At 44.4% G+C, this 14,469-nt stretch overlaps 1 protein-coding gene across 3 annotated transcripts in view; it reads right to left on the reverse strand.

Annotated features, from left to right (window-relative positions):
• HHAT (hedgehog acyltransferase) overlaps window positions 1–14,469 on the reverse strand; it is a 315,476-nt gene that overhangs the window by 230,496 nt on the left and 70,511 nt on the right. For all 3 annotated transcript variants that reach the window (XM_039230138.1, XM_039230136.1, XM_039230137.1), the window contains exons 6-7: window positions 14,164–14,373; window positions 6,234–6,405 (exon numbers count right to left, since the gene is read on the reverse strand). In XM_039230138.1, coding sequence (XP_039086069.1) covers window positions 6,234–6,405; window positions 14,164–14,373 — 382 coding nt within the window. The remainder of the gene's footprint in view (window positions 1–6,233; window positions 6,406–14,163; window positions 14,374–14,469) is intronic.

A 14,469-nucleotide genomic window follows, 5' to 3' on the forward strand; every position in this document is an offset into this window, starting at 1 on the left:
AATAAAACACAAAGATTGTCAGGGCGCCTGGGTGGCTCAGTCAGTTAAGCATCTGACTTCGGCTCAGGTCATGATCTCACGGTTCATGGGTTTGAGCCCCGCGTCTGACTATGTGCTGACAGCTAGCTCAGAGCCTGGAGACTGTTTCAGATTCTGTATCTCCCTCTCTCTCTCTGACCCTCCCCTGTTCACTCTGTCTCTCTCTGTGTCTGTCTGTCTCTCTCTCTCTCTCTGTCTCTCTCTCTCTCTCTCAGAAATAAATAAATAAATATTGTCAGAGTGAATCAAAAAGCAAGACCCAGGGGCGCCTGGGTGGCTTAGTCGGTTAAGCGTCCGACTTTCGCTTAGGTCATGATCTCACAGTTCGTGGGTTCGAGCCCCGCGTCGGGCTCTGTGCTGACTGCCAGCTCAGAGCCTGGAGCCTATTTCAGAGTCTGTATCTCCCTCTCTCTCTGACCCTCCCCTGCTCACGCTGTCTCTCTCTCCTAGAAATAAAAAAAATATTAAAAAAAAAAAAGACCCAAAAATATATTGCCTAAAATAAACACTAAAAAATTAATTTAAAAAAATGGGCAGATCCAGCAGGCAGAAAATCGGTGAAGACATAGTTGAGCTTAACAACAGCATCAGTCAACTGGACAGAATTGACATCTATAGTCTACTTCATCCAACAACAAAATACACATTCCTCTCAAGCTCACATGGAACATTCACCAGGACAAATCATATGCTGGGCTATAAAATACATCTAAATAAATTTAAAAGAAATCTGTCTGCTCTCAGACTACAATGGAATTAAACTAGAAATCAATACTAGTGGATAACTGGGGGAAATACTTGGAGATTAAACTCACTTATAAATAACACAGCATTCAAAGAAGAAATCTTGAGAAAATTAAAACATACTTTGAACAAAAATGAAAATACAATTTACCAAAATTTATGGGATGCAGCAAACAGTCCTTAGAGAGAAATATGTAACATTAAATGTATATTTTAGAAGAGAAGAAATATCTAAAATCAATAATTGAGGTGTTCATCTTAGGAAACTAGAAAAAGAGAGCAAATGAAATACAAAGGAAGAAGAAAGAATAAAAATTAGAGCAGACATCAATGAAATTAAAAATAGGAAATACAAAAATGTCAACAAGACCAAAAGCTGGTTCTTTGAAAAGATCAATAAAATCAGTAAGTCTCTAGCTAGGTTAAGAAAAAGAGGAGAGAAGACATACATTACTAATATGAGAATGAAAGTGAAGAATCACCAGAGTCCACGAACATGAAAAGAATAAGGGAATATTGTGAATAACTCTATGCCCACAAATTCAATAACTTAGATAAAAAGAACAAATTCTTTGAAAGATACAATCTGCCAACTCACACAGAAATAGAATAGGCCTATATCTATTTTAAAAATTGACTCAATAATTAATAACCTTCCAAGACAGAAACCATTTAAGGAAGAAAGTATATCAATACTACAGTCTCTTTCGGAAGACAGAAATTAAGGGAATGCTGCCTAACTCATTCTATGAGGCCAGCATTACCCTAACACCAAAATCAAACAAAGACATTACAAGAAAACTACAGACCAGTATCTCTCATGAACAAAGATGCACAAATCCTCAACAATATATTAGCAAATCAGAGGATCAAGGAGTACAAAATTTCAGTTGCTAAAGAAGTCACAGGTAAACTATAGCACAGGGAATATAGTCAATAATACTGTAATACAAAGAATTAGCAAACCAAATCCAATAATGTATAAAAACAATTATATACCATGACAAGTGAGATTTATGCCAACTATGCAAGGCTGGTTCAACATCTGAAGATTGATCTTCACATCAACAGACCAAAACAAACAAAAACAGCATTTGACAAAATCCAACACCCATTCATGATTCAAAACTCTCAGCAAACTAGGAACAGAGGGAAATTTCCTCAACTCAGTAAAAAGCATCTGCAAAAAAAGCATCTGCAAAAAAACCTACAGCTAACACCATGCTTAATAGTGAAAACCTAGAAGCTTTCGCATTAAGATCAGGAAAAAGGCAAGCATGTCCCCTCTGATCACTCCTTTTTAATGTTATACTAGAAGTCCCAGTTAATGAAATAAGAGAAGCAAATGAAATAAAAGGTATGTATCTTGGGAAGGAGGTTACATGATTGACTATGTAGAAAATTCCAAAGGGTCGTGGAATTTGAAATCAAAAACAATGCCATATACATTAGCACAAAAAAGAAATATTTAGGTATAATTTAACAAAATGTGTACAAGTTATATAAAAGGAAAACTATAAAACTCTGTTGATACAAATCAAAAAAGAACTAATTAAATGGAGAGGTAGCCGCCCATGCTCATAGACTCATTACTGTCAGGATATCAGTTCTTCCCTAACTGATCTATTCAATGCAATCCAAATGAAAATCCCATCAAGTTATTTTGTGGATATCGACAAACTGATTCTGAAGTTTGTATGGAGAGATAAAAGACCCAGAATAGCTAACACAATACTGAAGAGAAAAAGTCAGAGGACTGACACTATCTGACTTCAACTTACTATAAAGCTACAGTAACCAAGACAGTGTGACACTGACAAAAGAATAAACAAAAAGATCAATGAAACCGAAAAGATACCCTACCCCAATGGATACAGTCAATCAATCTTTAACAAAGGAGCAAAGGCAATACAATGTGAGCAATAAATGGTACTGGAACATCCACATGGGAAAAAAAAAATCTAGACACAGACTTTCCACCCTTCACAAAAATTAACTGAAAATGGAATATAACGGAGTATAGACCTAATTGTAAGTCCAAAACTATAAAACTCCTGGAAGATACCATAGAAGAAAATTTAGATGACCTTGGATGTGGCAATGACGTTTTAGATACAACATCAAGGCCATAATCCATGACAGACAGAATTGATAAGCTGATGGGGCACCTGGGTGGCTCAGTCGGTTAAGCATCCAACTTCGGCTCAGGTCATGATCTCACAGTTTGTGGGTTCAAGCCCCGCGTAAGGCTCTGTGCTGACAGCCAGCTCAGAGCCTGGAACCGGTTTCTGATTCTGTATCTCCCGCTCTCTCTGACCCTCCCCTGTTCGTGCTCGTGCTCTCTCTCCCTCTCTCTCTCTCTCAGAAATAAGTAAAACATTCAAAAGTTTAAAAAAAAAAAAAAAAAAGAATTGATAAGCTGAACTTACTGAATTTTTTTTAATTTTTTAAATTTTTTTTTAATTTATTTCTGAGAGAGAGAGAGACAGCATGAGCAGGGGAGGGTCAGAGAGAGAGACGGAGTCACAGACTCTGAAACAGGCTCCAGGCTCTGAGCTGGCAGTCAGCACAGAGCCCGACGCGGGGCTCAAACCCACGAACCGCGAGATCATGACCTAAGCGAAAGCCGGACGCTTAACCGACTAAGCCACCCAGGCGCCCAATGAACTTACTGAATTTTTGAACTTTTGTTCTGTGAAAGACACGGTCACTAGAATGAGAAGACACAGATCAGAAAATATTTGCAAAACATCCATATGATAAAGAACTATTACCTAAAATGCACGAAGAACCATTAAAAATCAACAATAAAAAAATGAAAATCCATTAAAAAATAGACAAAAGACCTTAACAGACACGATGAAAGGATATGTTGTTGATGGCAAAAAAGATGCTCTAGGTCAAATGTGACTGTAGAACTGCAAATTAAAACCAGTGAAATACTACTCTATCAGAGTAGCCAAAATACAAAACACTGACAACACCAAGTGCTGACAAGGATGTGGAGTAACAGGAACTCATTCACTGCTGGTGAGAATGCAAAATGACATGGCCACTTTGGAAAAAAAGTTCGGCAGTTTCTTACAAAACTGAACATACTCTCACCATCCAATCCAGCAATTGCACTCCTTGGTATCTATCCAAAGGAGTTTAAAATTTATATCCACATAAAAACATGCACATGAATGTTTATAGCACGTTTATTCATAATTATAAAACTTAGAAGCAACTAAGAGGTCTTTTTGTGGGCAAACTGTGGTACATCAAGACAATGGATTATTTGGTGCTAAAAGTAAGTGAGCTATCATGCCATGAAAAGACATGAAGGAACCTTAAATGCATAATTGTACTAAGTGAAAGACGTCAGTCTGAAAAAAGCTACATACTGTATGTTTCCAATGACATGACATTCTGAAAAAAGGCAAAACTGTGGAGATGATAAAAAGATCCGTGGTTGCCAGGGGTTAGAGGTGAGGAAGGAATGAATAGAAAGAGCACCAGGGATTTTCAGGGCTGTGAAACTACAGTGGTGGATACATATCATTATACATCTGTCAAAACCCAGAAACTACCACAAACACCAAGAGTAAATCCTAATATAAATGATAGATTTCAGGTGATAATGATGCAGGGGTGTAGGTTCATCAGCTCTAACAAACGCACTGCCCCGGTGGGGCTGCGTCCTGGATCAGTCCTGGAGGCTGTGCACGTGTGAGGGCCAGGGAATGCAACCTAAAACTGCTCTAAAATAAAGTCTAGGTTTTTCAGTTAAAAAAAAAAAAAAAAAAATGGGAGTGAAACAATCCAAATTCAGGAGAGGGTGACAGAAGGTGTTGTGCTGCAGATGTAAACAAAGGGCTGCTCAATTCTGGTTAGTTCTTAAGCTGAGTGACAGATCCCCAGATGGATCACTGATGACTTTTCGGGGTCCCTGGATTTACCACCCCTGGTGCTGACCATTGACATGACAGCTTTTCTTTGTTTAAACCCCATTTTGAGTCCTGCTGTTATTTTTAGTTAGAATCATCCAAACTGGTAGTCTCTTAATTTGGATGTAGTACAACTGGGATCTGATTTAGCATGTTAACATTTAATCCCACTCTGTTCGGCTAAGCAGATCATTAAAACTTTACAGTAGTTACCCCCTAAGTATATTTAAAAAATTTCGTTTGGGGGAAATAAGAAACTGTAATGAAAATAACTCAGTATTTTTCCAATCCTAAAAGGTATCTTCCTTTGAAAACATTGATTAAGCATGTGTGACACCAAGAACAATCAAGACTTTTTAAAAAAAATCTATAAGTCACCAAAGAGATAAGGCATCAGGCTTGTACTCTTGCCCTCCTGTGGGGAGCCGCTTAATCTGGCTGGAAGATCACACATTTCCCCTTGGAGCTACAGGCTGGAGGTCAGACCACAGGGCTGAATTCGACTACCACGGGAGTTCTTAAAAGGAGAGCAAACAAGGAAATGAGGAGATTTTGTTCAGAAAGGGGCATGGTCTCTGCTGTTCTGGCCAGAGAAATAAAGAACAATGGCCTCTCTGCAGACAAGTCCTATACTAGAAACTGTGTCCTGCTTAGGAAATCACTTCCATCCCACCTACTAGAGCAGACCAAAAAAAGGGATGGGACAAAAAAGGGACATGCACGGGCACACACCATTTACCCGATCTACTAGACACTAGGAGCTAAGCCCTTCGCCTACATGGCTCTATTTAATCCTCAAAACAACCTTGCAGGAGCACCTGGGTGACTCGGTGCTTGCATCGGCCTCTGCACTGACAGTATGGAACCTGCTTGGGATTCTCGGTTTCCTCTCTCTGCCCCTCCCCCACTCGTGCTCATGTTCTCTTGCGCTCTCTCAAAAAATAAATAAACTTAAGGGGGGAAAAAACCTGCACAAGCAAGCCTGCTCATCTCATAAGATGAAGATGCAGAGAGGTTTAGCAAGCTGCCAAAGGCTGCCCACTAGCAGTTCGTGGAGGTGAGATTCAAACCCAAGTCTTTCCAAATCTAAAGCTCGTATTCCTTTCTTTATTAGCATACACAAGAACCACAAAGAATACCACGGAACTAGTCAGTCTTGGAGCATTACCTCTTTTCAAGGACTCAAAGGCTACCCTTCCTCAACCTTCTATCTCTTACCCTCTGTCAAGTGCAGAGCTGGCCACACCATGAAGACGCAGATCCAGCCAAGCTTAGCAGGGTTCTGTTATGCAAAGGGATCCCTACCTCCCTTGGTTCCCAGACTAAAAAGCCTGGCCCTCACATCTTCACATCCATCAGCCCCTTCACACATGCATCATCTTGGCCACAAGAGGAACGAAGTTGGGGGACAGGGGTGGAAGCATTTGCTCAAGGTAAGTACACTCTGTCTGCCCCCACTCCAGCTTCACACTGAAGCTAACTCTCAATGCTCGTTCTCCCGACAGTCATTTGCACCATTACCTAAGGTCCAACAAGAGACGGCCCTCAGAAGAGGGGCGCTGCTGTAGATGGCGTGCATGTACATGAGGTGAACCATCAGCTCTGCCAGCCACCAGTAGCAGAGGAGGCGACCCAGCCCCAGGGCAAAGGCGGGAAGGCTGGACTTCAGTGAGCAGTACTCTTGCTGCTGCATCTAAAGTAAAAACAAAAGAAGGCATTAGATTGTGCCTTAATTTTTTCCATCTTTCAAATAGTCCCCTAGACAATGTTTCTAGTACACAGTCTCACAAACATTATTGCTATCTCTACTAAAAGAGGATTGGTTCAGTCGTTCATTGTTCTTAAGTGACAGAAAACTCTCTCCCAGAGGAAGAACAGGGTGGGCCCGAGGAGGTAGCCAGGAACCAAGATGGGTTCTGCGTTCCTTCATCCCTGGCAAGAGCCCTGCAAAGAGCCAGGGTGGAGGACAGGATCTGACGTAGTCTCTCTTCCTCAGGACTCTGGGGTCTCTTTGGGCCCAGCTGTCCCCTGCCTGTCTTCATCCATCACCCACCCACATGTAAGGCTGGTAAGAGTAGGGCCAAGTCAGGAAGGGGTGCAGGACTGGTAAGAGAAAGGGCGAGTGAGACACAGAAGCTGACAACAAGGGGAAAACGAGAGGTGGGTGTGCCGTCCTACCTGAAGCTGTTTTTGAAACAAGGTGAAATAAATGCCAACAGGGACACTATGTGGGACAAACCTCTGGCTCGGCAGGCAGTGCAGTGTAACAGCTAAGAAGATGGACTTTACAGTCAGAATTGGGATCCAATTCTAGCACAAACCACATGGCTGTGTGATCCTAAGCAGGTAAGTTAATCTCTCTGAGGCTTGTTTCCCTCATATATAAAGTGGAAAAAAAATTGTCATGACTAAAATATGCTAACACAGAAGAAGCACGGAGTGTAACACCTGGCGTATAAAAAGCACTGGATAACTGCCAGTATCTGGTAAGTGATGTGCCTCCTACTGCCTTTCTTCACATTCTTCCTTCATGGCCTCCCAGACCAGCAGCTACAGGGCAGAATTAGGAGACAGTTCAGAGCCAAACACCAAAGGCAAGAGGAAGAAGTTCTGATTATTCACAGTCACAGATGAACTACTGAGAGTTCACTCAATATGTGTGGACAGTGCAGAAGCAGTTCTAGCAAAGCAGCCGGGCTCTGGGTCTTGCCTCACTGCCTGCTGTTTAGGGATGCCCAATAATTTAAAATACATAGATGCTGAAACGCAGAAGCATCTTGTAAAATCTGCATGAATTCAATCAATTTCACTTACACCACTAGACCAACGTACAAAAACAGAGAGCACGTCAATTTTTTGGATCTTACTCTGACAAGATTGTTAGACCGAAGCCTGCCACGTAATGCAGAGGTGAAGCTAATGTATAAATGATGAAGGTGAATCTGCAACATTCTCTGGCAGAAATGGGCTTGATTTAGCTTTTGACAAACAGGAAAGGCGCATTCCTAGGGCCTCTTCGGCTTCCACGCTCTGTGAACATCAAAGGCACAAGGAGTCCCACTGCACCCAGGAGGAGTGAGCACCACTGCCCTCAGAGAGGAAGGGGAACCTGCACGCCAGGGAAGTGATTTTATTCCATTTTGACCATGCATTCTACCACTTTCGCAAACCATCCTCTCATAGCAAGAAGCCAGATGAAGAAATTCTGGCTGCCTCAGGGGCATTACAATAACCTGCACAAATGGTGTGGCTCCCTTTTGCCATCTGCACCCAGGAAAGCTCACTGGTTTAATATTTTTTTTCAATGTAAATTGATCAAACTAAAGGGAATTTCCTTTTCCCTTGGCCTTAGAAAGGTATTTTGCCAAGCCATCCCAACCTGCCTTGTTAGTTAGAAGGAACAGTAAATGCTGGGAGGGATCTACTGGGTCGCCAGGGAAGAGTTTTCCAGGAAGGAACACAGGGCATACGAGGTCTTTGCAGACCCATACAGATCACAGCTGACTGCAACCACAGCTGAACTGCATGACCCAACGCACATCCCTTTCCAGGCATCAACTGAGGGTGGCTTTCATTCGAATGCATCTTAGGTGTGCATGCTCTGCAAGACTGTACCAAGTCTACCGCAGTGGATCTCTAGCACAATGGATGGATTAAACCCCAGTGCAGAGACGCCCAATCATTCATGTCTGCATTATCAAATTGAGAAGAATAGGAAATAACTCAAATGTCCTACGGTAAGAGGTTAGTAAAATGCATGAGTGCACCCCAATATATTATGTAGCCACGAAAACTATTTTTTTCAATGTGCATAAATAATGAAAAACTGGAAAGATACACACCAAAATGGCAACGGTGATGGTACTCTTTTTGGTAAGATTTTTGGGTTGCTTTTAACAATTGAAGGGGGAAAATAACGGAACTTCACAATACTGTGAAGACTTCAGTCCTCTCTGCTTATGAGGCAAGGTCCTCTACTTCACCCTTCTAAAAAACATCTAGCTTCAGGATCTCCCCTAGGCAGCCCGGGAGCCTCTACGGGGGAGTATTCTCTCTCTCCTACACTAGCCCCATGTTTATTTCTCAACTTCCCACCTCGCTCGTTGATTTTCTTACCTATGTACTGAGTTCCTCTTTGTTCATGCTCGTTCAGGTCTCTAAAGCCAATCCATTTTGATCGAATTAACATCAGCAAATGAGGAAACAATTATGAACATAGTGTCCATCGGTCTGTGGAGGCTGGAAGAGGTCACAACAAAGCAATGGGCAGAGCTGAGACATGAAGAGGCACCTACACCATTCTAGACCACGGGTGGGCCTTTCTTGGTGCCACGCCCAAGGAGGGAAGCAAGTCCCTGGCTGAACGTGATAATGGCCTCAAAAGCGGTGTTGACAGAACACAATGTTCACACAACTGAATGTCTCCAGTTACTAAAGATAGCAGCTCTGCACACGGCCTGTACGCCCCTGAGCATAAGCCTACCCCAATGCAGGTGCACTGAAGACCAGACCTGCACCTGAGGTCTCGGAGCATCACTGGGGGGTGCAGCCCCATCCCAGGGAGCCCCCCACTAGGCAATCAGGAAACCATGTCTACTGAATCATCTCTTAGCTCTAGGCAACCGCCATTCAAGGTCAGTTCAGAGGCCTGCCTTCGCTTCCCCAAACAACGTGCAGTCTAAAATGACATGAATATCTGTAAGGAGAAACAGGAGGTACATTTTGTGGCTGACTGGATTCCCAATAATGGCTTTTCTACTGTCCCCAGAGCAAAACTTCTCTGTCCGGTTTAATAAGGTATAATTATGTGTCACCACTGGACCAGAAGGGCTGGACTGTTCTCCGCAACGCCCCCTTTCTGATGCTGGATGTCTCCGCATTCAGAGTAACAGAAATGTCAATTCCTTAATCACACAAGTGAATACAAGAGAAGGAAAACAATCAGTTTTTCCTTCTTTTCACTTGTACTTTTAAAAAAATAGTTATTCATCTTTCTTTAGAGTCATACGATTGCAGTCCCTTCATAACTTCAATCTAGTTGACTCCCTTTTAATCAAAAAAATTCAGCATCTGTCCCTTGCCAATCCAGCAGGAATAAAAGATATGCCATACATAGTTCGCCTAATGAGCAGGGCTGCTCTGTGTGTGCGAGCATTCCATCTGAGAGATCTCAAACCTCGGGGGGTGCCAGCCATAAGACCGTTGGAAACCGCCATCAATGGGAATTTTTAGTTAAGACTCCACTAAAAAATACACATTAGCTCATCTGCCAAGTGCGTTTTAAAACACATTATATTTTAAAACCTCATTTCATGCAAATTGCATAAAAAGGAATATCGAAGCCTTTCAAAGATAGTCTGATGATTACAGATGAATGATAGTTCTCAAAGATGAAAGGTTCTTTTCCTTCACACACGAATAATGCACATGTTTAAGAGCACCAAACAAAAGGCTACTCTGGAGCCCATGTTCGATTGTGCCAACTCTGCACCAACCTCCCCACTTGGGTCAAGAGCACTATAGCCAGGAGTCTTATTCCTTTGTAACGGAGGAGCATCTCTCTAGTCTGTGGTCACAGGCCGCACCCCTCCTCCCAACAAGGCACTCTGTCATCAGCCCTTCCCTACCCCTCCCCAGGCATCCAGACCAGGCCAAGGGTATTCGGCAGGTCTCTGCCGCAACAGGTGTACCTGCAGCTGGTGCAGCTTCCACAGGACGAGGGGGCCTCCAGACCCAGACGTCCACCGGGCCACACTGCCTCCGCTAACTGCTGCGGGAATGGCTGCCCAGCTGGCAGCAAGGCTCACGTCTGTATTCCTTCCACCTGACCTGCACTCTCTTGGCCTCCCTCTGCTTCTGTGTTACCATCTACATAGTAGTGATAACAACAGCACTTCTCTCTGCCTGTGGCTGTAGCGAAGAAGTTGGCACATGTCACGCATGGCTCAGAGCCAGCGCCCACCACAAACCTGAGCGGCACATCTGTGACACTGCCTGCCTGCCCAGCTCTCACGGACCCCGGCCCCTCAAGGGCCGGGCCCACCTTGGTACCTGCAGCAACCACCCGCATCTCTCTTCTGAAGAGGCAGAAGCATGATACTGGCCTCCTCTAAAGCCAAGAATGGCCGTTGCCCAGAATCCCCTGCCGCTGTGCCCACGTATGTGACGGGACACCCAGAGTCTTGGTTCTGGCCTAAACTTCTGTTAGTTATCAACTTTGGGAGCTTCCTGGGTAGAATGCAAAACTGGCCCCTATACACAGGAGGCATGGAAAGAGAGAAGAAAGAGGCAGGCCACTCCAGATTGACAGGTGGCCGGTGTAATAAGCAGAGGAACTTCTAACAAACCTGGGCTTGGGAGGCTGCAAGATTTCCGCAGCCACCTATCAGATTGTAAAAGTTTATACAGAGGCCTTAACTGGGTTCAGTCACAGACTCAGTCCAGAGGGTCTCGACGACACCTTATTCTCAAGGTTATGTACTGGAAACAGCTCCGAGTGGGAATGGTGGGCAGAATGTACATTCTAAGGACAGGAGAAGAGGTGAGGAGCTCTGACTGCCTGGGTTCAGCTTTGGGGGGGGGGGGCGTCAATCAGCAGTCACATCCCCTCCATGACCTCCTCCAACAACCTACTCCAGAACTGTCACACACTTTTGGCTAACAACAACAATAACGGTAACCATTAATACTTCATAGTGTTTACCTGTTAAGCCACATTACCCATACAAAATCATAAGACCCTACTAACACTCCTATGAGGGAGATACTATCATTCTTCCCATTTCACTGATAAAGAAACGGAGTCACAAACAAGGTAAGTAACTCACCAAATTCTCTCAGGCCAAAGCAAAGCAGAACTTTAAACCCTTTAACAGTAGGGTTGGGCTCTAGGATCATTGCTCTTAACCACCACGCTCCCCGAGGGTGGGAGCACAGCCCTCAGCAAAGAAAAGCCCCCCGGTCCTACCACACTCAGACTCACCGTCTGGCCCCACACCAGCCACCCACTGCACAATTCCACCTGCTCAGGGTAAGATGGGGGGCCCCCAGGCTCCAGACTAAGCAAATAAAAAAGCCTTGTGTGTAAGTGCCTCTGCTTGTTAAACCTGCCCACAGCCACAGGAGAAAAATAAACCCGGCATATGTTCCTGAAACTGCAAACGCCATCTGAGAGGGCCTTCAAGTTAAGGCACTGCAGCCTTTTAAGATGCAGATTTTTACCTGCTTACGATCAGTGTGCAAACTTCACATGCCTTACCTCACAGACGACAACTCTTCTATACTTCCGTCACGTTGCGTACGCAATTTACACACAAACAAACCGGGTGAAAGATACATTCTCCGCAGGGTGTGCCTAATATTGTCATTTTATCAACCAGAGTTTGCCCTCCAGGTTGGGTTCCTCAATGGGGCTCCGCTGCCCCCTGGTGGCAGAGCCTCATTCTCCAGCTTTCCCTGACCTGAAGACCTAAGGACCATGAATGTCAGCATTAACCATTTCAGGTGATATTTATTCATTCACTCACACAAATGTTGCTTACAAGTTCTTCCCATTGGCTTTCCGCCTCCTGCTCACAGCGCCCTCCTTCTCAGACCCCCTGAAGGAATTCTTTCACTACAAGCTTTAGCTTCCTGGTCAACCGCTCCCCTTTGGGACCCATTTCTCTCAAAGACGGTAAGTACCCCATAAACACCTTCTGTGACTGCAGGAACCGCTTGGCTGCTTTTATTTGCCCTGCAGCTTACTAAACATTCTGCCATTTCTAGACCAACTTTCCTCTGAATCTTCCCAGACCATACGAAAACGTTTCAATTCGCCTTCTGAGTTTCCGGCTTTTAGCAAGTGCTACCATTTTGAAAGGAATGAAAACGAGAGGAGTAGACAGAGATGCAGAGTTCCTACAGGAAGAAATCTGGAGGGCCTGAACCCACCCTGCACTTGTTCACTCCCAGCCTCTGGGCCCCGACTCTGCTGAGGAACTTAGGACGGTTCAACCTCCCAACCTCCAGCAGGCATCAGAATCACCGGGAAGGCCCCTTAACATCCATTGCTGGGCTCCACCCCCAGAGTGTCTGAATCAGAGCTGAGGTGGGGCCCAAGAACCTGTATTTCTAACAAGTTCCCCGGTGGCCCTTCTGCTGCCAATCCAAAGACCACACTTTGAGACCCATGGAGCTTTAGAAGATCAGCTGCCTTCACTAACCACCTGTCTTTTACACAAGAATTTTAAACATGATTTTCAAACACAATCTTCCAATTACTTCATGACAGAAGAAGGATCCTATGTAACCCAAACTGAGGTATGAGAAACTGTACGCTAAACATGTATCTGCCTGGAATATCCATTTCACTTGAAGAATTATGGAGGGAAAAAAAGCTAAATAATTTAACTGGCAATTTTAAAACCACACGTTGTTATAATGCAGAAATACACTTTTGAGTACAAGAATAACTTTGTGGGATTTTTAAGACCGAATATGGGATTTCTAAGAACCCTGATGCTGTTCCGGGGGGCGCTTGACATGCTGCCCTTCGGAAACATGCAGCACTGCTGCTCGCCCTGCACTTTGAACTCACGTCCAGGCATGTGTGTGCACACACATGTGCCTGCATGGCGACATGTGCCTGCATGTGCTGTGTTTATGCATACAGGAGTTGTACTGTGTGTGCAAGTATAGGTGTTCATATGTATTAATATTCTCACCTCCATCAAGATTGTTTTGCTTTGGTGACAGGAGGTAGGAATGTCCCTTGAGAAACACAGGCTTTAGGTATTATCACCTAAACTTTGTGAACATGTTCCATGAGGCTAGCTGTTGAGAACAAAAGTTCTAAGTAGGAGGGAAACTGAGGTGGGAATGACACAAGTAGCTTGATCGGAGCTTCAGACAAAGCTGTAGGGAAGCTGGGTCCTGGACAGAAATAGGCACTTGGACCCAGAGACATAGTTACCTTCAAACTCACTCCACCTGTTCACTCTGTTGGCTCATCTAGGTCACCCTGAACAATTCCCAGGAGATGGCAGCGTTATTTCATAAGCAGTTTGTGACAATAAAGGAGAACAAGGTATCTGCCAACCAACAGCTTAGACAGTATCCCTTTCTACTTTTCCAAGTAACACCACCAGAATCCACTTTTGTCTTTCCCTGGGACTTCCTGGCAGTGGATACCCACTCCTAAGTTCTGTTCTGCACCCAGTCACTAATCCTGGTTGCCAGCACCCACTGAAGAGTCAGGGTGGGGGGTTCCTAGAGCCAACACGCACAAGAGACAGGCAGGCCTGTGTTTCAAATACTTATTTCACCTAAGTATTTCATTTGTTACCTAAGAAGTCACAACAATGACATGTTTTAAATCTGTGGGCACCCCTGAATGAAAAGCCTCAGGAATGTCATGGACCACCATGGCCAACATGGACGGAAGACCAATCCAGTCCCCCATGGGCTCTACCTGGGCGATGAACTCCGGGTAGCTGAGGATGGGCCCGTTGTGGAAAACAGGGTAATAGAAGACGTAGGCCACCAGCCAGGGGAAGGAGTAGAAGCCGTTCTCAGTCTCCCGCCAGCAGAACTCGAGGCTGAAGCTGGTGTAGTACAGGCAACGCACGGTCAGCGTGAACTGCAGCAAGTAGTACTCATTTTCTGTCTGGTACCACCCTCTCTGCAAAGTCACAAGAAGAAGACGGCTCTGGAGTGTCAAGGAGGGATGCCATCCGGTCCCCTGGGAAAGAGACCGCTTCCACAAAAAGAGCAGCTG

Source organism: Hyaena hyaena, unplaced genomic scaffold (genome assembly GCF_003009895.1).
Source record: "Hyaena hyaena isolate Hyena2069 unplaced genomic scaffold, ASM300989v1 scaffold_43, whole genome shotgun sequence".
Classification (NCBI taxonomy): Eukaryota; Metazoa; Chordata; class Mammalia; order Carnivora; family Hyaenidae; genus Hyaena; species Hyaena hyaena.